The 24,478-nt window shown below is 37.3% G+C and overlaps 1 protein-coding gene across 1 annotated transcript; it reads right to left on the reverse strand.

Annotated features, from left to right (window-relative positions):
- Window positions 1-9,552: 9,552 nt before the first annotated feature.
- On the reverse strand, window positions 9,553-23,912 carry LOC145632069 (glucose-6-phosphate 1-dehydrogenase 6, cytoplasmic-like). The gene is made up of 16 exons (XM_081684340.1): window positions 23,691-23,912; window positions 22,501-22,687; window positions 21,912-21,997; window positions 21,356-21,422; window positions 21,082-21,268; window positions 20,443-20,600; window positions 20,296-20,364; window positions 17,621-17,679; window positions 17,345-17,381; window positions 15,695-15,766; window positions 15,197-15,344; window positions 14,876-14,971; window positions 11,168-11,238; window positions 10,878-10,993; window positions 10,170-10,215; window positions 9,553-10,061 (listed from the first exon to the last, which is right to left on the reverse strand). The coding sequence occupies exons 2-16, from the start codon at window positions 22,678-22,680 to the stop codon at window positions 9,894-9,896; spliced, it is 1,560 nt and encodes a 519-aa protein (XP_081540466.1). The 5' UTR covers window positions 22,681-22,687; window positions 23,691-23,912; the 3' UTR covers window positions 9,553-9,893.
- Between the last annotated feature and the right edge of the window lie 566 nt (window positions 23,913-24,478).

Below are 24,478 nucleotides of genomic sequence, written 5' to 3' on the forward strand. Positions count from 1 at the left end.
TTATGCTTTATGGTTTTGTTAATTACGAGTGGTTCCTTGGGTCGGGGTTGTTTCCGCGGTGAGTCGGACTTACCAAACCCCAACAGGAATGTAGAGGCGTACATTAATGAAATGATAGTCAAATCCAAGCTACAGACGGATCACCTTGCTGATCTCCGAGAAACCTTCAGCACACTCTGGCGGCATAAGGTCATGTTAAATCCCAAAAAGTGTGTTTTTGGTGTTGAGTCTGGGAAGTTTCTTGGATTCCTGATTAACCAAAGGAGGATAGAAGCTAACCCCAAGAAGATACAGGCGGCTATTAACATGAAGTCACCCCGCACTATTAAGGAAGCTCAGAGGCTTACCGATTGCATGGCTGCGCTTGGGAGATTCCTCAGCCGATCAGCTGACAAGTGCCTTTATTTCTTCCAGGCAATCAGGAAGAAGACTAGATTTGAATGGGGGATGATGCTGAGGCGGCCTTTCAAAAACTGAAAGAACATCCGCACTTCTTACCAAGGCTTGTTAGCCCTCTGCCAAAGGAGACGCTCATCTTCATGTACCTAGCCGTCTCAGATCATGCCCTCAGTGCTGTTTTCCTTGCTTAGAGAGATGGCAATCAACTCCCGGTCTATTTCATTAGCCATGTGCTCAGAAATGCTAAACTTCGGTACCCCATGGTTGAAAATTTTGGCCTTGCCCTTTTCATGGCTTTTAAGAAGTTAAAACCATACTTCTTGGCACATCTGGTGGTGATCTATACTGATCAGCCCCTCAAGCGGCCAATGACAACCCTAGACTCATCCGGAAGAATGCTTAAATGGGATATTGAAATGCAGTCTCTTGAAATCTCCTACGAACCGAGAAAGGCAGTGAAGGGTCAGGCGTTTGCCGACTTCATTGTTGAAATGACAAGGCCGGTTGCTCCGGATAACCTTGATCAGGTTTGGAGGGTGCATGTAGACGGGAGCTCTACTATGAACGGTTGTGGTGCAGGCATAATCTGTGAATCCCCAGAACAGGAAAAATATGAGTATGCACTATGGTTCAAGTTCCAGGCCTCAAACAATGAGGCGGAATACGAAGCCCTGCTAGCCGGTATCCGCATGTGCAAGGCGGCGGAGGGAACAAAAATTGACGCTTGCACAAATTCTCAGTTAGTCGTTTGCCAATACCATGGTGAGTTCGAATCCACCCATCCGGCTATGATCAAGTATATGCAGGCGGTCAAAGCTGAAGCGGGGACACTTGAAGAATTTCATCTAAGTCAAGTGCCCCGATCGAAGAACAACAAGGCGGATGCTCTGTCAAAGTTAGCATCCTCTGCCTCTTGTGATACGCCTCGGTCAGTCTTTAGGGAAATAATGGAAAAACGAAGCATATCTAATGATGAACCTATTAGAATTCTGGACCGAAGTTCAACTTGGATGGATGGCATCCGGGCGTATCTCACAGACAGCACGCTCCCTAATTCACCCCAGGAGGCAGCCGTGCTGAAAAAGCGTGCAACACACTTTGAGATCAGAGGCGGAGAGCTCTTCAAGGCGGGTTTTTTGAAGCCCTTATTGAAATGTGTTACCCTAGAAAAGGGGAGAGAAGTTCTCGAAGAGTTGCACGCGGGATACTACGCCTCTCACTCAGGCGGCAGATCCTTAGCTGTTAGAGCCAAGCGGCATTATTTTTTGCCCACTCTAGAGTCAGATGCCATGGAATTTGTTGGAAAGTGTGACAAGTGCCAACGATTTGGAAAGCTTATCCATCACCAGGCTACAAATCTGACGACAATCCACAGCCCGGTCCCGTTTGCTAAATTGGGCATGGACATCTTAGGTCCGTACACGCCTGCACTAGGCGGGAAACGCTATATACTTGTGGATGTGGACTATTTCACCATGTGGGTAGAAGCAGAGGCGGTAAAAGGCATCAAGACAAAGGATGTCATCTCCTTCATATGGAAGAGCATTATCACCCGGTTTGGGGTACCTATGTCTATGGTATTCGATAATGGACCACAATTTGAGACGCCTCGGCTCAAAACTTGGTTGGGAGATCAAGGGATCTCACACTGTTTTGCATCAGTCAGCCTACCCCTAGAAAACAGCCAAGTTGAAGCCTTCAACAAACTCATCTCAGACGGTATTAAGAAGAAAGTTGAAAGAGCCGATGGTTTATGGGCTGAAGAGTTAATTCATGTCCTATGGGCCATCCGGACAATAGAAAAAGGGGCAACCGCCGAGACCCCGTTTCTCATGGTTTACGACGCTGAAGTCGTCCTACCCATTGAACATTATGAACTGACTCTTCAAGTCATGTTATATGATGAAGAGGCAAACTGGGAGGCTATGCGGCTGGCATTGGACTCACTCCCGGAACGCAAGGGCAATGCCGCCTTGCGTCATGAGATTTACCGTCTGAGGATGACTTGCGCTTACAACAAGAGAGTGCACAAACGACCCTTGAAAGTTGGGGACTTTGTGCTACGAAAGATGGAGGGAAACGGTAGGGCCAATAAGCAAGGTAAGCTAACTCCCAATTGGGAAGGCCCCTACCAAATTTATGAAGAAGTAAGAAACGGCACCTACCGCCTGGAAACTCCAGACGGCAGACGGCTTCCTAGAACTTAGAATGTAGATAACTTGAAAAAGTAATACTTCTGAGGCCTGTAAATTTTTGTAAATAAAAAGCCCATCAATGAAAAGCTGCTTTTTGTTTCAATATCAATATAATTTCTTTGTATGTATGCATGCGTAATTTGAGTTACTGTTTGTGAAAAACACAGACGGACAACAACTTAAATAAGCTATTTTAAAAACTTAGCGGCTAACATAATGCTTGCAAAAGAACCTCCGTCTGGGTAATGCGCAGATGGACATTTAAATATAAAATTAAACTATGTCAAAAGACATAGTGGCTTAAATTAGAATTAAGATTGGGGCCAATGGCCGGATGTAAAATTGTTTTTATAAATTCGTCTGCTCCGATTTGAGTAAGGCGTCCGGCGACGCCCCTGCGGGTGTTATCGTCGCAGAGGGCATTCTATCGTCTGCTCTAACAGAATATGAAGACGGCAAAGATTGAACGACCAAATTGGTCAACTCATAGCTTTCTGACCAAAATAGTCTAAAAGAATGATCAAGTTTAGGAGCCGGATGTAAAAAGACATCAGCCGGCAAATACCGAAGTTCTCTGTTAGACTATTGACCAAGTTGTGCCAGATGCTTCAATGGGGCAGGCGATTAAGGTGCAATGGATTGAGAATGTCCCAGACGGCCTCTATGTTGTCTGAGACTCGACAAACAGGTAAACAACGTGTCTTCTGTTCCATAGACAATCAGGCAAAAGCATTCCACTTGGCAAGCAATAAAATACCAATTGCCTTAATAGGGCAAGTGATTGAAGGTACTCCAGACGGCCTTTCAGCCGCCTAAAGGCTATCAGATTGGCGGATAATGTCCCCTATGTTAATGACTGACAAACGGTTGTCGTCCGTTTGGCTAGTAAAGAATCCTATGAGGATGCTCGGATTGGGTATAACGGCTATTGGATGTCGGCTGTGCACTTGGTTTGGGGTAATCATTACTGTGATTGATTGACTTAGGAACATTCCATACTCTTTAAAGTATCAAACATTCCAAAGTCAATCAATCATACAAGGAACGAAACTAATCACACAGCCGTTAGGGGCAATAATAGCCGGTATACTGTCCTACTGTCTGAAATTGATGCATGCTTTAAAAAGATAGGCAAAAAATTTCAAAATGCAGAATATATATATGCATAAATCAAGACAATAAAATTTCATAAAGCTGACTTAGTCGGCATACTTTCATTCAAAGCCGGAAAAAAGCCGGATAAATATTGTAATTGGATCACATCCGGGAGAAGAGAAATTAAATTGTTAACCGACTCCATAGTAGGTAAAGAACATAAATACTCGGCACGCAGGATGGAAAGATAAAAGCATAAAATGGCATATTGCCGCTGAAATCATGGCTGAGAGAGGTCCGCCTGGTTCTCCGAATGCTGAGCCCCTTCGTTGGTAGCCGCCTGGTCCTCTTTGGGGTTTTCCCCGTCAGAAGGGACATCGATGGCTTCCCCTTCCCCAGGCAGTTCTCTGGGAGGCTTGGCGAACTCTTTGTTCATCCAAGCGGAGAAGGATTCAGGCTCCGGCTCACCCTTCTCCCTTAAATAGACTACAGTCTCGGCATACTGAAAAGCCAAAGACCACAGGCGGTAGTCTTTGTCAGGATAAAGGGCAGCCCAAAAGATCTTCATCAAGGTGTCGGAATCCTCCTTGTTCTCGGCAATCACCCATTCCTCAGCCGCCTCAATGGTTGCCTTGAGATTTTTCTGGACCTGCTCCGCGTCCTCCTTCAGCTTCTCAACCTCCATCTTGAGGTCGACATTCTCTTTGGAGACACCCTGGACGGTCAGGAGGTCATCCTCCGCCTTCTTGAGTTTGGTCTCATCCGTGTTGGTTTTCTCCTTAGCCTCCTCTAGAGCCTGCTTGAGACCCTTAACCTCCTCAGTCTGTTGCATCAAGATGGCTTTAGTTTCAAGTTCACTAATTGTACACTCATATTCAGCAACATCTTGAGAATCCCTAGCCGATTTAATGGCTCTTTTTACCAGCCTCCTCCCTCTTTCGGGCATAACGTCGCTTGAGCCCCTCAACCCTGAGCATGGTCTGCTAAAGCTAGCGGTGTAAATCATGCGGTATACTTTATGTTTAATTGGAGAAAAATTAAGTTAAGAGTACCTCAGACAGCAGTGACAATATCCGTTCAACATTAAACACCTCAATGCCGGGAATAGTGTCCTTCTCCCTCTTATGCACAGCCGCCAGCATGGCCCGGGCATGCGCCTGGACATCCGGCCATCAGGGGCATTGATCTTCACCAGACGTTAAAGGTGAGTGAGCCATATATGCGGCACCAGATTGATATCGGCTGTCTGATGAAGAAGTTTGTTGCGAGTGTGATTTCACTCACAACGGCCAGCCCAACTTAGGCGGGGATTCGAAGGGATTGAATTTACCTTCAGAAGCTTGTGGGATTGCTCCACCCACAGGCACAGAGAGGCCGTATGGGACCATATCAAAGCCCACTCCAAAGCCTCCCATTGTTACGTTCTTCCCCCCCCCCCCCCGGATGCGGAGGCGGTTCTTTCTGGAGGACCCATTCGGGCCCGTCTTACCTGAAGTCGCTTTCGCAGACTTAGCAGGTTTGGTTGGGGTGGTGGCATCCTCTAGGCCCCGCTTAAAGAGGTTCTTGCTGAAGGACTTTGGAGGCTCTCCACCCTACAACACCAATAACAAAGCTTAGCATCCGGTAGTGCCTGATAAAATGAAGAGATGTAAAGAGAATTTACCTCTACCCTCAGCTTTGGCCTCCGCCAGGTCCCTTCTTATCTGAGCGGAGTACCGTTTGGGGGTCTTCTCTTCATCCCCCATGTTTAGAGCTTCTTCTGCAAAAAGAAAACAAAAACTTTAAAATTGTGATTAAGTAGCAGAAATGCAAGCGGCATTAAGCCGGATGCCAGTCAGACATACGTTTTGGAAACATGATGCTGAGGCCGCAGGCGGACAAGAACGCCTCGTCCTTAAACCATGTGCACATGGGAATCCAGTTGTTAGGGACTTTGATTACGTCCTCGGTAGAGAGAGTCTCTGGATGGAGCTCAAAAAACTCGGTCTCCCTGATTGCGTCATAGTCATCTCCCGGAATTTTGGAGAGAGCGCACTTGCGACCCTGAAGATCAGGTTTTTTATTGTACCGGCGCATCTCCTGGTTCTCTCGATGGGTTGGGGCAGACAGCAAATAAAACCGTGTCTTCCAACTGTCGTACTTGGACACTTTGTCCAACGTCATCTGATACTTTAGAAGGGTGGTCAGTGTGTACCATGCCCTCCAGCCGCCTGGGTTGCGACTCAAGTAATGCATATGGGTAAACGCCTGCTAGCTGGGGTTCAAGTTCTGCATCTCACAGGCAGCAACATACCCTACAATGTTGGCCCGTGAGTTTGGTGAGAGTTGCCAGACTCCTAGGCCATAAGCCCTAAGAATAGCTCTTACCGCATGGTGAAGAGGGAAGCGGAGACCTGCCAGAAACGCCGCCTCATAACATCCAAAGTAGGCGTCGGCGTTCGGCTGGTCATCCTCCCAGGCTATAGTTCCCAGCACAGACGGCACCCGGATGGTATAATCCTTACCCAAGGGCCGCTTCTTCACAAAGCCCTCTATGCCGTTTATCATGATGTCTTTGTCCTTAACAGAGACATGTAGCTGGAAAGGATCGTCTTTATCCTCCCACTTTTTTCTCTCCTCAACCTCACTATCCTCAAGCGGAGGGAGGGGAGTGTCACTGTCATCCTCGGAGCTCGACCCTGAGGCGGAGTCTTCATCATCTTCTTGGTCACCGGCTGACCAAGAAGTGGACTCCTCGCCGTTTCGGTGTGCAGGGTCAGCTTGATCAATTTCCATCTGGGAAACGGTCTCTTCACCGTCTCCACCCTCTTGCAAAATTGTATCGCTGGGGGTTCTTGGGATGCCAGATGGGGAATACTCCCCAGAACCTTCGTTACCCTGAGACCCCTCCACCAGGGTTACCTCTCTAGAGGTACTTCTAAAGTACCGTCTCCTCGACGCCGTCTGGTAGCCGTCCGTTTGGTTCTAGCCATCGTGTCCTGCACAGACACATAGATGGTTGGTTGGGGAGTATAATATTGCTCCATGCACCTAGAGCCGACACTCCCAGTCCTAGACTTAGCCATCCCAAGTGACCAGCTGACTATTGACCTAGGTCGTGTCGTGTGTGTTGGTGATGAGTCCATTTATTGAATGAAATTAAATAATTGAAATGAGTTGAGAGGGGTAGAGGCGGTACCTTACGTTTGTCTTTGAAAGAGGGGCAAACGGCGAGGTCCTATTGAGTTGCTGCAAAAGATCCTACTTGCTTGAGGCATAGGCGGGAGAAATTCAAGGTTTGTGTTCACACATAGACAGTAGGCAGACTCTCTCTCTCTAGAAACTCTTTGACTTTATTTGGAAACGTCCAAAACCAGAGGGAAAAAGTTAGTATTTATAGACGGGTAAATTTGAGGGTAATTTTGTAATTTCCCAGGAATGTTAAAAGTTAAAATTTTCACAGAAAAAAAAAAAAAAAAAAAAAAAAAAAAAAAAAAAAACCCTTTTGAATCGCCACCTATGGAAGAGTGACATGTGTCACAGATGCCACGTGGCGCGCCACGTCACATCTGTGAGGGGCAAATGTTTTAAGTAATTTTACCCATGCCAAGTGGCCCAATCAGACCTTGACACGTGTCATACCCTGGTTGGTCCTTATTGGGCCAATCTCCTTCTAACACGTATCTTCCCTAGAACTTGGGAGCAAAAGGCGGCCTTCAATGGCCAAAATCCCAAGAAAGCCGCTTTGCGGCGCAGCCCAGAATGATTAGGTTAGAATGACCTAATCAGGGGCGCATTTCCAAAAGACCCTATAAATAGGGAGATTTCCCCCAAATTTGGGACATCTACATTTATTACAGCATACCCTACATTCTCTTACATCAGAGAATCACCTAATCTCGGAATCCGAGAAGATCTCACCTCTCTTTCCGCACTTTCTCCCGTTATTCTTCAAGTACTAACTTAGTCGTCGGAGGCGGAGCTCCAACCACCCGGAGTCTCCGTTGTTTTGCAAGTACATGCCGCGCACAACCAGTCTCTGAGCTGTAACTCTCCCGAGGGACAAAAACACCCGAAACAGCTGTGATTATGCTTAAATGAAATACAACCCTCTTCCTTAATCTCTCTCTCTCTCTCTCTCTCTCTCTCCATTGGTGATCCTCTCGAAGAATCCTTTCTAGCTTGGGTTTCTTTTGAGCTCATCATACCTGGTACTTGTCTCTATTGTGAGACTTGATCAGGACTTTTCATTTGATCAGTCGTACCAATGGAAAATGATAAACATAGCTATAATATATTAAAAAAAAGTTAAAAGGAAGATATTAATGATAAACTAACATCAATTTTACCAACGTACGCATGGTTTTTTCATGAATTTTGAACTTAATTCCAATTTAGGAAATATATTTAATGCTTACATATATTCCTAAAGGATAAAGGCTACATATATCAATACCATAATAAATAAATCTTTTCACCATAAGTTTTTTATTCACTAATTTGCCATTTGTTTGGGAAATATTACCAATCTCATTGATTAGGATTTTCTCACAATCTCAATGCAAGTTCAGCGGATTGCAATCTCATTGATTTTATCAACGCAAACCAAATTAATAAGTTAAAGAAATTAATAATGTTTTGTGCATGAGCGATGCCAAGATTGTTGATAAAATTTTTGGATAAACTTATTTACTTTTGATAATGAAGGATATTTAAATTAAACATACGATATATGATCCCTTATTTATAAAATAAAAACTTTTGTTTACATCTGATGTACAGTAATAATGTTGCTATACATTGAGGTAACTTTTATTGAATTAAGGGTAACTTTTAGACTTGTTTGCGTAACTTTTATTGATATAGCGTAAGTACTTTTATTTATATTAAGTTAACTTAAGGGTAACTTTTGATCATTTTAAGATAACTTTATAACGAATGTACAATATTTAATTATACATCTGATTTTTTAAATGTTTGTTTTAATAGAATAGTGTACTTTTTGTAGTTGTGTTTGTAAATAGATATGTGTTATTATTTCCTTGAAATTCTTGTTATTGTACTTAAGTTATTTTTACTGAAATGAAATTATTTTATTAAACCAAAATTATTTTTACTGATTCTCTATTATTTTTTTAACTAAATTAAATATATTATAAATAGATCTCTTTTTCAAGTACTTTTTGAAACGAATTTTAAGATAGAAATAAAATCGAGTTACATGATACTCCTTCCATTTTAAAATACTTGTTCATGAGAGTGAGAGATAGCTCGAGTGGTTAGAGCTTTCCTCCCGGTTCCAGGTTATCCTGGGATCCAATCCTATCCTGCTCTTGTGGCTCTCTAAACACCAAAAAAATACTTGTTTCATTTCTCCATGCAAGGAGTTTTAGGAAAAATTGGAAAAAGTAATAAAATAGAACACTGAGGTAGTGAGATAGGAAGAAGAATAAAATTGTAAAAAAAAATAAATAAATGTAGTAGAGAGAATTGGAGGAGAGAGCTCATAAAATTAATAAGATATGATTAATGGTTGATTCACTAGGCGAGAGAATTAATTAAATATTGTAAAAGCTTTCCAAATATGGAAATGAATCAAGTATTTAAAAACGACCGAAAAAAAAAAGTGGAGAGTATTTAAAAACGGAGGGAGCATTAGCTATGATTAATTTTGTACATACAAAATATTAGAATTATAGTGATAATAAAACTCTATACAACATTTTTATCTTAAAAAATCTATCCAAAACCGCTAACTTATTATCATGTGTCACAATAATACATTTTTATCGCCTATATCACGCGACACTTGGCAAAAAACTGGAATGTCAAGTGTCGCAGTCTTAATTGTGGTCTGGCTGCTCAATGTATAAGTTATATGATATGATATCAATGCCCCGTAATTAACAAGTAGCAACATTACATATTCACTTGTCTATATTCCGTTGTACATTTATCCTCACACTAACATTAACATGTCTGTTGATCTTATTACATAAAAAAACTATATCAACAATGAAAAGGATATTTCTTTGAGGTATCGTCTTAAAGTAATGTTCATATCAACTTGTAGCAAAATGAAACCAAATTTGATTTTATTGAAAGTGATTGTGTACACCACAACGAACCAGTGAGCATGAACGCATCAACATATCTTGCAAGCTACTTGATGACATATCCCAAAAATGATTATGTTATGTGCTGTAGTGTAGATGTACCACATTCCTATAATGAGGGTGGAACCCATATATATCCATGAGTTTGAGTATAACCAGCCTTTTCAAGTAGGGCATCTGCCTCAGCCGGGCCTCGAGTTCCAGCCTTATACGGAAGAGACTTCAAACTTCCACGGTCAATTCTATGTAGAAGCGGTGTAAAGATCTCCCATGCAGCCTGAAAGAGATAAAGCTTTCAGCTGTTTACTTTTTTTGAGGGAACCTTTATGCAACTACTTTTTGTCAAGAAAGAAGGAAAGATGATGAAAGTGTAAGCTCTTCTTACCTTCAACTCATCTCTGCGGACGAAATGCTGTTGATCGCCTCTAATTCTGTGGTAGAAAGTAAGAGAATCATCAGGTAATGTACGGAAACATATTAACATCTCATTAAAATTGCTCCTTGCAATTGAAAGGGAAAGGTCTCAGTCTCTCAGACTTGCCCTTCAAGATTTTCCTTAGTTTTTCAAAGTTGATGTATAGCAAACTTTTCATTATTACTCACCATAACCCGAGAAAGTTGTTTTGAATAGTCCATGACATTAAAAGAACTAAAACCATATCATCCCAAAATCAAGGGTTTGGGGAGCAATTTTTAATTCAAGGTATAAGCAAGGTTATCCTGAAAGGCCTTATGTTAGTTTGTGTGGTTGTTACATTCAAGTTGACATGCGCTATACATTCGAGTGATCCAACCAACAATTTACCATTTATACACTTAACCCAAAGTTGCTAGGTTGTGTGATGTTTGTTTAAATCAAGTTGAAATAACTGTACCTCCGATTATCCGAGTGATCTTACCAGCAAATTATATGTATGTACCCAACCCACAATTTACCAACCTGACCTTTGGACAAGTCTATTTTTGAGAGAGTTTAGCTTCACTGGCCCTCAATAATAAAGCACCAAATTTTTCATGCACCTCTTGCAAAAAGGCTAAGAATTATCAGCATCTATAGAATTATGTACGTTATTTTAAGTTTAACGGCTCTTACGTGTCAAGAATTAAACGCTCATATGCCTCGGGAATAACAACTCCCTGATATCGCTGCTTATATGACAAATCCAGTTCACTTTGTACAGTCGACATTTCCAGCCCTGGCTGTTTCACCTGTTGAGGGTAAACCGGTATACTTAAGTAGACAGGAAATAATCAAGTATCTCAAATCATTACAAAAGCACCTAACTTAATGAAGTTCCTTATTAATATTGACAAAGATTTCCCTCTCCCCAGGACATTTATAAACTTGAGATTAGACCAAAGCTAATTTATCCATTCACATACCGTAAGTTTCATATAAATTGCTTCGGAAGGTTGTAGTCTCATCACAAATTCATTTCTTCCTTGCTTTTTACCTAGAAAAATTATAAACAGCCAAAAAATGTTATAAGTGATATCAAATTCAATTGAAATAAACACACAGAAAGTAATATATCTAGTACAAGTAACAAAAGAGCAAGGTTTTTAGATGGTAAAACAAATCTTTGACTAAAAGGAAAAATGAAGGACATCAAATCAAAAAGTCTCACGAATGATAATGCCGGAGGAGGGGGAATGTAATGAACTAATGAATATGAGGATTTAAATTTAAACAAATAAAAATTAAGGGAAATTTCATAAGGTACCCTTGTAGTTTAAAAGAATGCACAAGATACCCACATTGCCACAGCCACACAGATGAAGTTCTATTATTTATGTTCTAACTCTCTTCTTCATTATTTCAATGAGACAATGAAGGTCCTGCTGCGCCCTCTTTAAAGTGAGGCGCACAATATAAAAGACACGCCTCTTTGAAGTAAGGCGCACAATATAAAACAATCAAAGAAGTTTGCCTATGTGCTCCTCAGGTGCGCCTCTTGCGCCTCAAGTGTGCCTCATGTGCCTAGCAAAAAAGACGCTCTACCCTAATCGCCTACGCCTCAGTGCCTAAGTGCTCCTTTTTATACACTGATTTGGTCAACCAGACTTTGGTTAAAACTACTTCATAATTACGAATAATTAGGTTGACAAAATAAATATGAAGGGTACATCAGCTTTTAGAACTTAATTTTTCATGACCACCAATCAATGTTTCCTAACTTTATAGGTGAAATTTTGGGTGGATTTTTTTTTTTTTTTTTAAACCAAACCTTAAGGGTAACTAATGCATTCTTTTAAACCACAAGGGTATCGCATATTCTCATGATAATTCCCAAATAAACTCCATTGTAATATTTAATAGTTATAGTAACCAAGAACCAAAATCCAGCATATAGTATCAATTTGTTTCAAACAAAAGCACCAATTAAACAATTACACTATACAGATTAAATAATAATAATATATATTTATATATAAATAAATAAAAAAAAAAAGATACGTCAAATACTTCCTCGATTCCAAATGTTTAACTCACTTTCTATTTTGGGTTGTTTTACAAACTCCAGTTCACTTTAGCTTTTTTTTCAGGTCATTTTTGACAAACCCCTTTAATTTGCCTTACCCTTCCTACGGTCCTACCAGACAATTATTTCAACCTTTCCACTCTCTCTTACAATAATCAAAATTTTCTTACACCTACTAACCTTTTAATTTATCTCTATCATGGTATCCATTTTATTCTTACACCCACTCACACAAACTTTTCTAGAAACAAGAGTATACATTAAGTGAGTTGAACTTTTGAGAATAACTGAAGATATAAAACAAAAGGCTGAAACTTTATCATAGTTGGAAAACAACAGTAACTAAGAAAGAAAATTTAAAAGCAACATAACAATTTCAAAAAATATTGATGTATTCCAAATTAAATCAAAAATCTTATAGATTATTTTGGCCCTAATAAGAAATTAAGTTCCCAAACTCTTAGAATAATGACCAATAATTGACAATCATTTAGATTTAAGCATCAGGGTCTTGGAATATTAATAGATTACCTAGAAAACTACCGTAGTCATCCACTCATCCTTAATGCAATGTATAAAAAAAGCTCATGGCATGCTGAAGCAATAAGGATTATGCAGCGCCTAGGTGCGCTTGAGTGCACCTCTTTGAAGTGAGCCGCACTATATAAGCAGTAAAAAAAATGGTAGAAATTTGCTTCAGGTGCGCCTCAGGAGCCTAAACTGCGTCTAATTAAAATCGCCTCTCCCAGGCCAAAATAAGCACTTACCTTCTATCGCCTTGCGCCTCAGCGCCACTGCCCTATGTGAGCTTTCAAATGCACGGTAATTGCTTCCAATGATGGAATGGGATACTCCCCCCTCCCTCTTTGATGCTCATATATTTTGTAAAAAAAATGGAAGAAATTGAAAAGATTGTTAACAATGTGAAATAATCTATGTCAGTCGATAATTGATAAATTGCATGTATAACCTTCTTGGAAAACTGTTATCAAAACCTTGAAAATAGAGGTTAATTATTTGCTTTTTATTTAGAATTAGCAATTGAAGCATGAGCTTGGATTTTCCCTTCAGATGATTTTATCACTTGGATGTCCTTCTTGAAGGAAAATTTTTCACTTTGGCAAACAGAACATTGTCATGTTGATTAGTCAACCATTCACTCGTGCAGACCAGATCAACACAAATATGAAAATCAATTCAAACAGCCTGGTATATGTGAATGTGTGACAGTGTGATATTTTAGCAATAAAATAAGATTTGGGCTAACTGAATTTAAATGTTTCAACGAAAAATCTGTATCCTCCTCAAGCAAGAAAAGAAGCCAAACCAGAGTGGGAGGATCAAGCAGATAGAGATGACAAAAGAGTTTGCTGTTCAAGGTTGGAAGTAGCGATTGATGAGTCCAAGTTTATCATGAAATAAAAGGCATTAGAGCAGTGATGAGGAAAAACCCATATTAGTAGTCTTTCAATATAGATAGTGCATCTACGCAAATGCAGAAAACTAAAAATATTCTTGAGAAATGCCAGGAAGTACGGTAGAACTAGCATGATATTTTGAAGCAGGTGCTATTAATTAAAAGGAAAAGTATAATGCAACTTTTTATGGGTTCAACTGAATGTTTTACCTTTCTACACACCAGGAAAGCTCTAAACAGCAAACAGCAAGAAGTTAGGCACTTCTTGAGGCAAACTAGTATGCTAATATTCCTAGAACTTAAAGCTAAAATTCACAAGGCATTGGCAGTTGCTAGTAAGACAATGCCTGTCTTGGTATGCTAAACCAGAGAATGGAAGACTTAGGATTACAGATTATGTAGGATGTTGACTACATTAACATAGAAAGGTACTAGGATTCAGATAAATATATTGATGGCAGGACTAGAATAGACTGGCAAAAAGAAAAGTTTCCTTCTGGCCTTTGGAACCAAGGACTACGTATTACAATAGGTTAATGGCTGAAACTACTTATAGTTCTTAGCTCTTTGATGGAGTCAAAGGCCCTTCTTCAGTGGGGTTTGGCAAATGTAGAAGTGGGTAATGGCTGACTTACCTTCTAATTAAGGCCTGAGGGTATGATTATAACTAGTGTAATAAGTAAAGCTGATGGTGTCATTCACAGATTCATTTGTCTAGAGTGGATAATTCGGTTGTTACTCTACTTTCAAGTTCAAGGGCTTCTGGTCCCAAACAGAACATCTAAGTCTTGAATATTACAAGAAAAAACTGGACAAATCAAGCTCACTTCTTTTACTTCTCAGCTTCAATTTTATTTTGCATGAAGCATTGAATGATTTATGTAGCAATTATTATATAGGTTCAATGATTCATAATCTCTATTTTTGTCACCCTCATTGCCTTCGTGCCGCTCAAATTTTTTTGTATCCACTGTTTCTTTTATATATAACCACATCATCCACAGGTGGTGTTTGATATAATTGTTGGCCTTCCAAACAAATATGGTTCAGTTTAACATCAATTACAATGCTACCCTACCTAAGAATCTTCTGATAGATACTAGGCCCCTTATCATTGATGCAGCATACGATTAGACATTCACATGAACAGGAAAATAATATAAAGGAGAAATTTACAAAATGATGACATACATTTAAATATATCACCGGGAACATCCTTGAACTGAACACGGATTTCAGCTTTTCTTGAATTCAATGCTTTCCCTGCTTTTAGTATAAATGGAACACCTACAATACACAAGTGTTCAGAAGAATGATTTATGAAACACACAAGTGTTCTGAAGAATGATTTATGAAGGAACCTTGAAGACAATCACATTGGCTCCCTCGTCAAGATGATTTTCAAGGTTTAATTGAGTAGAAATCTCAAGCAATCAACAGAAAAAAAGCAACAATTAAAAATAATAATAATTATCAATAAAAGATTACGGACAAAAGTTTAACAAGTCACACCTTCCCATCTTTCATTGTGTATCCGCAAAATCACAGTCGCAAATGTAGGTGTATTTGAGGTTTGTGGAACCATTGGGTCATCTTTGTAGCCTTCATACTGCCCAAGAACAACTTCTTCATCCTTAATCGGATTAACTGCTTGGAGAACCTTTAAAAAAAATAAGTATGAAATTAAATCATACAGAAAGGCTGAATGTAGATTAATGAAACCAAAGTACTGATGAATGATAAAAACACTAACATGCAGGCATCATATCATATTATTCCTCAATGTATTTGTTTAAGGTCAATCATTATAGGGACTTATAAATTCTTGATTTGGTATTCAAAACACTAGTACAATCTTTTGGTATATTGTGACATGTAATATATGTGAAACTGGTAAACATTATGCATTAAAATAACGGTTGATGATGATGAAAAATAAAGAAGGCTGGAGGAAGTAGACAAGGACATGAACTGCAAAGTTTGTAATTGATAGGGAGGATAAATATACACCTTCACTTTTTCGTCACGAATGTACTCTGGTGTGAGTGAGACCGGCTTTTCCATGGCAACTAGACAAAGAACCTGAAAGGCAATGACATTATTTTGTCTATGTATATAAGCCAAGAGCAGATTGCTTTGGTGTCCACATGGTGCCCAATATGCCTCTCGTAACTTGTTAAAATGACAAAACAGCTCAATTGCATTTTACAAACCTTAATTACAGTTCTTCAAAATTAAAAAAAGGAAAACTGTCCCCGTTCAAAAAAAAAAAAAAAAAAAAAAAAAAAAAAAACAGAAAATTATCAATTGATTCAAAGCTTAATCACAGTCTTCCAAAATTAGAATCATGAAACATAAAGGACAATTAAATCAAAACAGATCAATTATTCAATCAAAATACAAAAAGGGAAGATTAAATCATATACAATCAAAATGCTGCCTTATACACTATTAAATTTTCCATTTGCAAATTTTTGAAGGATAGTAAGATCAAGAACTCTGAAAGTTTTAATACAAGAAGGTATTGAGTATTTCATTTTATTTTAATTTTTTCTATCCAAGTCATTTCTAATCCATAACTTTCAATCTCTATTCTTTGATTTTTAATTGTTTTCAATTTTCAAATATTTTAGATTGTTGGTGAAAACACAAAGATTAGAGTTTCAAAGAAATCGCTAAAAGGTAGTTGAGAATTTTATTATATGTTTTAATTATTGATTCTAATTTTATACAGAGTATGAAAGCCATATGGTATTTAGAATACTACACAATATTTAAAGTTTTGCTTTATATTCCCTAATTTGAATTATAGTGACTTATGTATGAAATCTTCACTTGATATTTAATTTTGGTCATGATATTATCTATTCTCTCTCTTTCTCTTTTTATTAAAAATAAGCTACCTTAGTACGATTTTATAATTATTTTATAACATTAATTTTACTCCTTTTGTAGCTTTATTGTGAGATGATAATAGACACATCGACAATAGAACATGGATTTTTAAAATGCAAAAAAAAAAAAAAAAAAAAAGGAATTAATTCCTCTCTTCGTTGGAGAAGCTTTAAACAGCTTAATGGATCCGAGTAAACAGACATGAGGCCAGCATATCAACTATAACTAGTTTTTGGGCCCGGACAATGCCTCGGATTATTACATGGCATTGATCATTAATATACGCTATAATTTATGATTCAATTTTCTTGTAATCAAATTTGTTGTTTATCATTTCATTTGCTAGACATTAATATTTTGTATTCAAAAGATTGCATAAAAAATCACATAGCTTGGTGGTAAGACACTTAGTTCTAGAATTAGATGTTGTGGATTCAAATCTTGTGGAGAACTTTTTTTTTTTATGATTAGTGCATGACATGCTATGAAAAAACAAACAGAAAAAGAGCCACGTGGTGTAATGAGTAGTTGAGTGGGTGACATGGCATAGTGAGGGGGGTTTATGTGACACGTGGACATTCATAGGACTGCCTTTTAATATATTAGTATAGATTAGTATAGATTTCCACAATTGTATGCATCATAAGACTAATAAATGTCAACTAATTCTGGTGAAGCATAATTAACTCTATCAGCTACCACAATCAAGGAGGCAAAAGAAGACTACTATAATTCACCAATAGCATACATATATATTACTCTTACCTGCAAGAGGTGGTTTTGAATAATGTCACGAATTATTCTGCAAATGGAAGAAAATCTCAAAATTAATGACTGATTCATAATATACAAACACTTTAATCACTTTGCAAAACGAATCATTTTTTATCATGATTTCAAATCATTTAGGAGAAAAAGTATTAATAATAAGTAGCTGAGATACAATAGGTTTAGCTGTAGAAATATCCTCTAAACTACACCATTAAAATAAATAAAAAAAAATAATAATAAAAAAAAAAAAAAAAAAAAAAAAAAACATACCCATACTGATCAAAGTATCCACCACGACCCTCTGTTCCGAAATCCTCTCTGAAGACAATCTGTGGTGAAGATGAAAGGATTAGAAAACAAGCAAGTCCATAAACAAACATAGACTACGATGCTGACACTTGGGTATGGGTGTGAAAGTCGAGTATGGATGCAATAGTCTGACCTGTATGATTTATTAAATAAGTGTGCAAAAGTCGGATCTTGACACAGAAACTTGTCAACAAAAAATATACTTCATCAGATTTTTATAGATGCATCACTTTAGTTTTCGTGGACTCCTAGGCAAATTTGGAGTAGAGAGAGATAGAGAGAAAAAATAAATAGGGCCCATGTGATAGAAAAAGTGATAGAGAGAATTTATTAGTTAAAAAAAAAGTGACGCAACTAACTTGAAACTTCCATTTTAAGAAAGTGATGTAACTAAAAAAAAAACAAAGGAAGTATAAAATATATTGTGAATTTATAATTATGAGATTTAAGAAATAATAAAACTGACTTTTACAAAAGAAGAGTGTAACACTGAATTAAATGCGAAGAAGAGATGGAACCAAAGTCACTTACAGCCTTTGATTTTACTTCCTTAAGGAAAATTTGTGTAGAACTACCCGGAAGATATGGTGTTTTGGGAAGAACTACCCATTTTTTTTTTTATTTGTTTACATTGTTTACAACTACCCGGAATATGAAAAACGTTTGGGTAGCACTACCCAATAACGTTTTCCGTCCATTTTACATGTTAGTGGGGCCCACTTTTAACCTTTCCCTCCCAATTTACTCCCCCTCCCCAACTACCTTTTCTCTCTCCTCTTCAATTCCTTCTTAATTTCCCCTCCCTTCTCACTGAAAAATTTAGATTCAAGAATTCAAGCAAGTGAACACAAATTCAGGTAATCTTTCACAAATTTGTACTAATTAATTGTTTTTCGCATTTGTTTACAAGTTTTAGAAGAATGCAATTAAAAGAATTAGGCTTTAAATTTCTGATTCAAATTAGGGTTTATGAGTTCAATCAAATTTGGGGGTTTTGATTTTTAGGGTTTAGGGATTCAATTGAGTCTTTGATTTGGGTTATTTTGGGTTACAGATTGAGTTGTGAAGCATTTTTAAGTACTTTATATTACTAATTGACATTGTAATTGGTAGGATCTCGAGTTCATCTTACCACTCTTCTATGCAATATCATCCAAACAAGTGCAATTGTGGCATTCCACCAAATTTGGAGACGTCGTGGACTACAAAAAACCCCGGGAGAAGATTTTTGGCTTGTAAATTCTAAGATGCTGCATCAGGTAGAAGAGGATGCAAATTTTTCAAATTGATTTTACCGGAAGTCTTGAGAGAATTTGAAGGTCAATTGAAGAGAGTGAAAGAAGAGGGTGGAGTAATAATGGGGGGAAATAAAAGAGGAGAGAGAAAAGGTAGGTGGGGGAGGGGGAGTAAATTAGGTGGGAAAGGTTAAAAGTGGGCCCCACTAACGTGTAAAATGGACGGAAAACGTTATTGGGTAGTGCTACCCAAACGTTTTTCATCTTCCGGGTAGTTGTAAACAAATAAAAAAAAATGGGTAGTTTTTCACAAAACACCCTATCTTCCGGGTAGTTCTACACAAATTTCCAAATAATTAATTACCCCCTTTTTTACACATGTAAATAAGTAATTCCCTCAACAACCCCCCCCCCCCCCCCACCAAAAGGGGAAAAAAACACACACAAAATGAGGATGGCCCTTGGAATGCTCCCTTCCCTCAAATTATTTTGTTAGTTGCTATAACTTTTTTAGATGGGTAGCTATTTATTACGAAGTATCACGTACTGCGCAGAGAAGGGTGGCTGGGACCAATGGTTTTCCTTCCCCTACTCAGCAAAAAGTTCTATTGTTAATCACCAGCAATAGACTAGCCATCAATGAAACTGAGAATACAATTGGTATTGCCTTACTGTAGCAATAGAAATCCCTAGACTTACATGAAGTCTTCATTTAATTGGAGATACATACCATTATCAAATACAAATCCCAAAAGCTGAAAATGGATCTTGCTGGTGACATTATCTTTTAGATTCTAAGATATATCTGAATTATGCTAAAAAGTTATGACCAAGTCAATTTACCCTCCCCTGAGTCAGACTCACATTTTCTGTCTCTACCCATGACATGTCATCTATCAATCAAGTGTGGTAAGCGTTTTGCCAAGTCATTTCTTCAGGCATTACAGAAAAATCATCCCCACCTTGGACAACATGAATTTGATAATAAAGTGCATGATAAACACATATAATATGAAATAAATATGGTGCTATTTGCTACTAATTGTTACCCTTTTTTCTTTTTCTTTTTTTTCTTTTGCTACGCATGATGTTCAATGATATTATTGTATTTAAGGCAAGCAGGCAACTGTCTGTTAAATGTCTGAGAAGCTCAAGCTATATTGACATATACACATATCTAACTAATTGAATTAATGCCCATCATCCCACTTCATATTTCCCTTTTCTTTTCTCTCAGGAATTAAAAGTAAACAATTTCTATGCCAAAGATGTAAAATTCTGAAGATCATTTGCTGTATGGTTGCTGTATACTAAATGACTCAAAGAAGATTATCCCTTAAGTTATTAATACAAAATAATTTTTCATATTAGACATAAAAGAAGTCTATATTATGTTATTACCTGTACATTATCAATATTATCGCGGTTCCAAAGGGGTAGGAAAAAGCGATTGGCGAATCGCATTACCAGCTGCAAATTTACAAGATATCAGTATTCAAAGGAAGAGAAGTGGACAACAATTTAGAGTACTTCCTCAAGCAAAACTACCATGTTCTGCACCAACTCTTTCCCCAAGTAATGATCAATACGATAAATTTGTGACTCATTAAACAATTCTCCAATCTGTGAGCTAAGTTGTTCTGCTGATTCTAGGTCTTTCCCAAAAGGCTTTTCAACAACAATTCGTGTCCATCCACCATTGTCAGCTGTAAAATAAATAAGTTTGTATCATTCAGTCAGGATTCTGAAACTACCATTTAACCATATCCTGTGAAACTCAAAGGCTATATATAATCATAGGTTTTAAGAAAACCAGAAGCACATGCCCAAAATGGCCTATCAGAATATAATTAGACATCGTGAAAAGGCAAAAGCATTTCACAGGAAAGCATGACCATAACTTTTGGTAAGTTAATGTTTCGACATACACAGTTTAGTAATTTGACAATAACATTACCGAGAATCTATGAATCTTCTAGAAAAGAAAACATGCATAAAAAAAGTTGGTATGACAATACAAATTTCTTATAGATATAGTATTCGAAATGGAAATGAAAATGAATATGGACATGGAAATGGAAATTTGCTCTCCTCTTATGGAAATATGATTAAACATTCCAACAACACTCATACACTACCAGCAGCCACAAGCCACAACCACAATGAACAAAATTTATATGAGCATACATTTATTCATGCAGTTGAGCTTTATCATTCTGCAGACGGACGGATATACTGAAGGAGGTAGTGCAAGATAAAATAATCTTCTAGACATTCCTTCTTGACGATTCATCTCGTACTCATACTTATATATTTCTTTATCCAACAATTGAAAGCCCTCGTCAGAATCGTAAGATCCACTGACATATTTGACCTGGAACAGTAAGCATGAAAAAAATTATAATTCTTTTTCATCCGCTTGGAAAATAAATACAAAATGAAAATACAAAAGGAGTTTTACCAAATCCAAAAAGTTGGAAACATCTTTAGACACCTCTGGTGTTGCATTCTTGGAAGGGGACAAATACCTGAATTCATGAGAAAAACATTGTTTACTCCAACTAGTAGAACTATTCACAATGGTAGCAAAATATTAGCTGGAATAAGTCCATGCACAATTAATATGTATTTTTACTCTGACAGTATAATATGATATGAGTCAAATAGATATGTTCCCTTTGTTCCCAAATAAAATTGCATTTAACCTACGACTCTTGTTCCTAAATAAAAGTCTCTTTTCACCATTATCTATACATGTATTTACTTTTAATCAACCAAACCCCACCATCATATTATTTTATATAACTTTCTAAAAATTTGTGCAAAAAGAAAATGATACTTTTAGTTTGGGACAGAGGGAGTAATAACATGTAGCTCAAAGCTTTCTATGAAAAGAATCAGAAATATCATCATAAACCTACTTTTAAGAATAAAAATTATTCAGCAGCCAAGATTAGGAAATCCTTTATGACATTAGCCACATTTACACAAAGGAAACATAAATCAAAATATCTCACCCACGAATACGATCCTTCAATTCATCATCTGTCATCTTTGACCTTGCATAACCAAATATATGGACCTCACTTGGAGGAAGAAATCCCTAAGAATATGTCAACAACTCAAGTTAATCAATCTCAAATGCCTAGCAACGGAGAAAACATATGATAGAAACAAGTTGATGTATAACTTTACAAGTCGTGAAATAATATACGAAGCAGTTTTTACCCCCTCAGTAAGAAATTAAAAGTCACTTATAGATGTCCACAAAAACATTGTCATATTTTCTAATACAATACTCGTAGTCATAGTTGTTTAAGATTATATTTCCTAAAATGTAGCCACTTGAATATAAGTGCAATCATAATGACATTTTATCCCGTTGCATCACAGGCTTAAAGTCCTGAGCTGACCAGATTCTACAATTACTTCAAATAAACAGTTGACTTAATCAAGAAGCAATGGTAGATTAAATTGGGCAGGGAACACTGATAAGCTCCTTTTCTGTTTGGTCCGATAGCAAGAAAGCTCAAAATATCTCACATGATCTGCCTTTAATCACATAATTTATATGACGAATTAGTCAACATATATACACAATCAAACCTGGCGGTAGAGGTTGAATAGAGCAGGAAAAGTCTTCTTCTTGGCAAGATCCCCGGAAGCACCAAGGACGATGATAGAAAGCGACCCACTTGCCAGTGAACTTTCAGAGTCCTCTTTGTCCGTAAACGAATCATTTTTAATCGTGGATCGTTTCTCCATAACCCAACCACCTGAGGCCATTTTTTAGCTGAACAAATTATTAAGTTAATAACTCACTGATTACATTCAAATTAGTACATTAAAAAAAATATATCTAGATTACCATAATCAAATAAAGTTTAGCATCTTTGAATCAAAGAATGATCACTAATTAAAATACTCCCTATAATTGTCACAAAAAACATGCATGTTTCATGATGATCAAGATTGATAACATTTAGGCAGGCTCGGCTCAAGCTCAACAAGCCTAATTCAGGCTAGGTCCTCGAAATATTCCGGCACGGCTCGGCTCGTTGGCTCGATTAGGCTTGAGAAATGCAACACATTGGCCCTGTTTGGTAGTTAGCTTATTGGGGGTATATTAGCTTATTTGACTAACTTTAGCTGATTGACTAGTCAAACAAGCTAATACAAGTGTTTGGTAGTAAGCTTATTGAAAGAGCTTATTCCACTAAATAAGCTCTTTTTGAAAATGCTCATTTTAGGAGCTTTTTCAATTAGCTTATTCATTGTGAAATGACACTTATAACCTTATTTAATTTAAAATTCTATCTAAACTACCTACCCATAATTAGCTTATTGGTCATTTCACATACTCAATCACCTTTAAGCTATCAGCTATTTACCAAACACTTTTATATAATCAGTTAATACAATAAGTTAGTAAAATCAGTTAATAAAATCAGCTAGTCAAAATCAGCTAACTCAATCAGCTTCAGCTTTCAGCTTTCTCCCAAACAGGGCCATTGGCTACCAAATTTAACTAAATTATAAAATTCGATTCAAAAAACTTATAGAACATGAATCATCGCAAAAATCTAGCAACAAAATAGCTCTTAATAAGATCAATATATATAACCAATGGTTTCATTTCATCACTTCATGACATCTCTGAATTAGCAACACTAACAATCAAATCAACAATAATATTAAATTAAACCCTAAATTATGAAATTGATGCTAGATTAAATTATAAAAATTAAAATTTAAAAAAAAAAAAAAACAAAACAAAAAATGAAAATACATTTTACCTAAGAAGATGCTTCAATGGGGGGATCTCAGAGTACGTTTCAATGGAGGAGAGAGAAGTGCAGCTTAAAGAGAAAATAGAAACGATGATACGGAGTATAATTGTCTTTTTTATATTAAGAAAATAGAAAGTTGGTATGAAAGGTCGATGAATAAAGAGTAGGTGGTTGACAGGTGATGCATCGTTTCTAGTCTTTCTACTATGGAATACTCCGTATTGTTTTTGTTTTAAGTCTAATTATGCGGTCTGATTAATACAGCTGATTGTTGGTTTATTCTTCCTATTGGTGTTGCTTTTGACTCTATTAGTGTGTGCGTTTAGATATTTTTCTATGACTAACTATAGCCCACTATCAGGTAGGGACAACAAAGTTTCATACCAACATTGAAAAAAAATAATCGCTAAGAGTTGAAAAAACGTCATTTGTTATTTTAATACTCTTATTTTAAGTTTAAGCTGGTTAAAATAAATTTAATATTGTTATATATGTTTCTTCAATATTGTTTTCGAAGTGTCATTTAGCTCTTTTCAGTCATACTTGTATATTAAAACGCTAAGTGTTTGTAATAAAATGAAGTGTTATATTTGTATACAGTTATCACATAAGTGAAATTTGTTATTAAGGAAGACAATACTGTTATTATAAACTAAAAACTGTTAAGCTGCGAGATTTGGTATCTGTGGGGGATATTTCAAGCATTACCCCTAGCTTGAACCCAACTGTGATCATACACTAAAGTACGGTGGCGTCCAAAGGGAAAGAAGATAGAGCAAAAGAGTCGCCAACAA

This window comes from Chenopodium album, chromosome 5 (genome assembly GCF_948465745.1).
Source record: "Chenopodium album chromosome 5, dcCheAlbu1.1, whole genome shotgun sequence".
NCBI classification, from domain to species: domain Eukaryota; kingdom Viridiplantae; phylum Streptophyta; class Magnoliopsida; order Caryophyllales; family Amaranthaceae; genus Chenopodium; species Chenopodium album.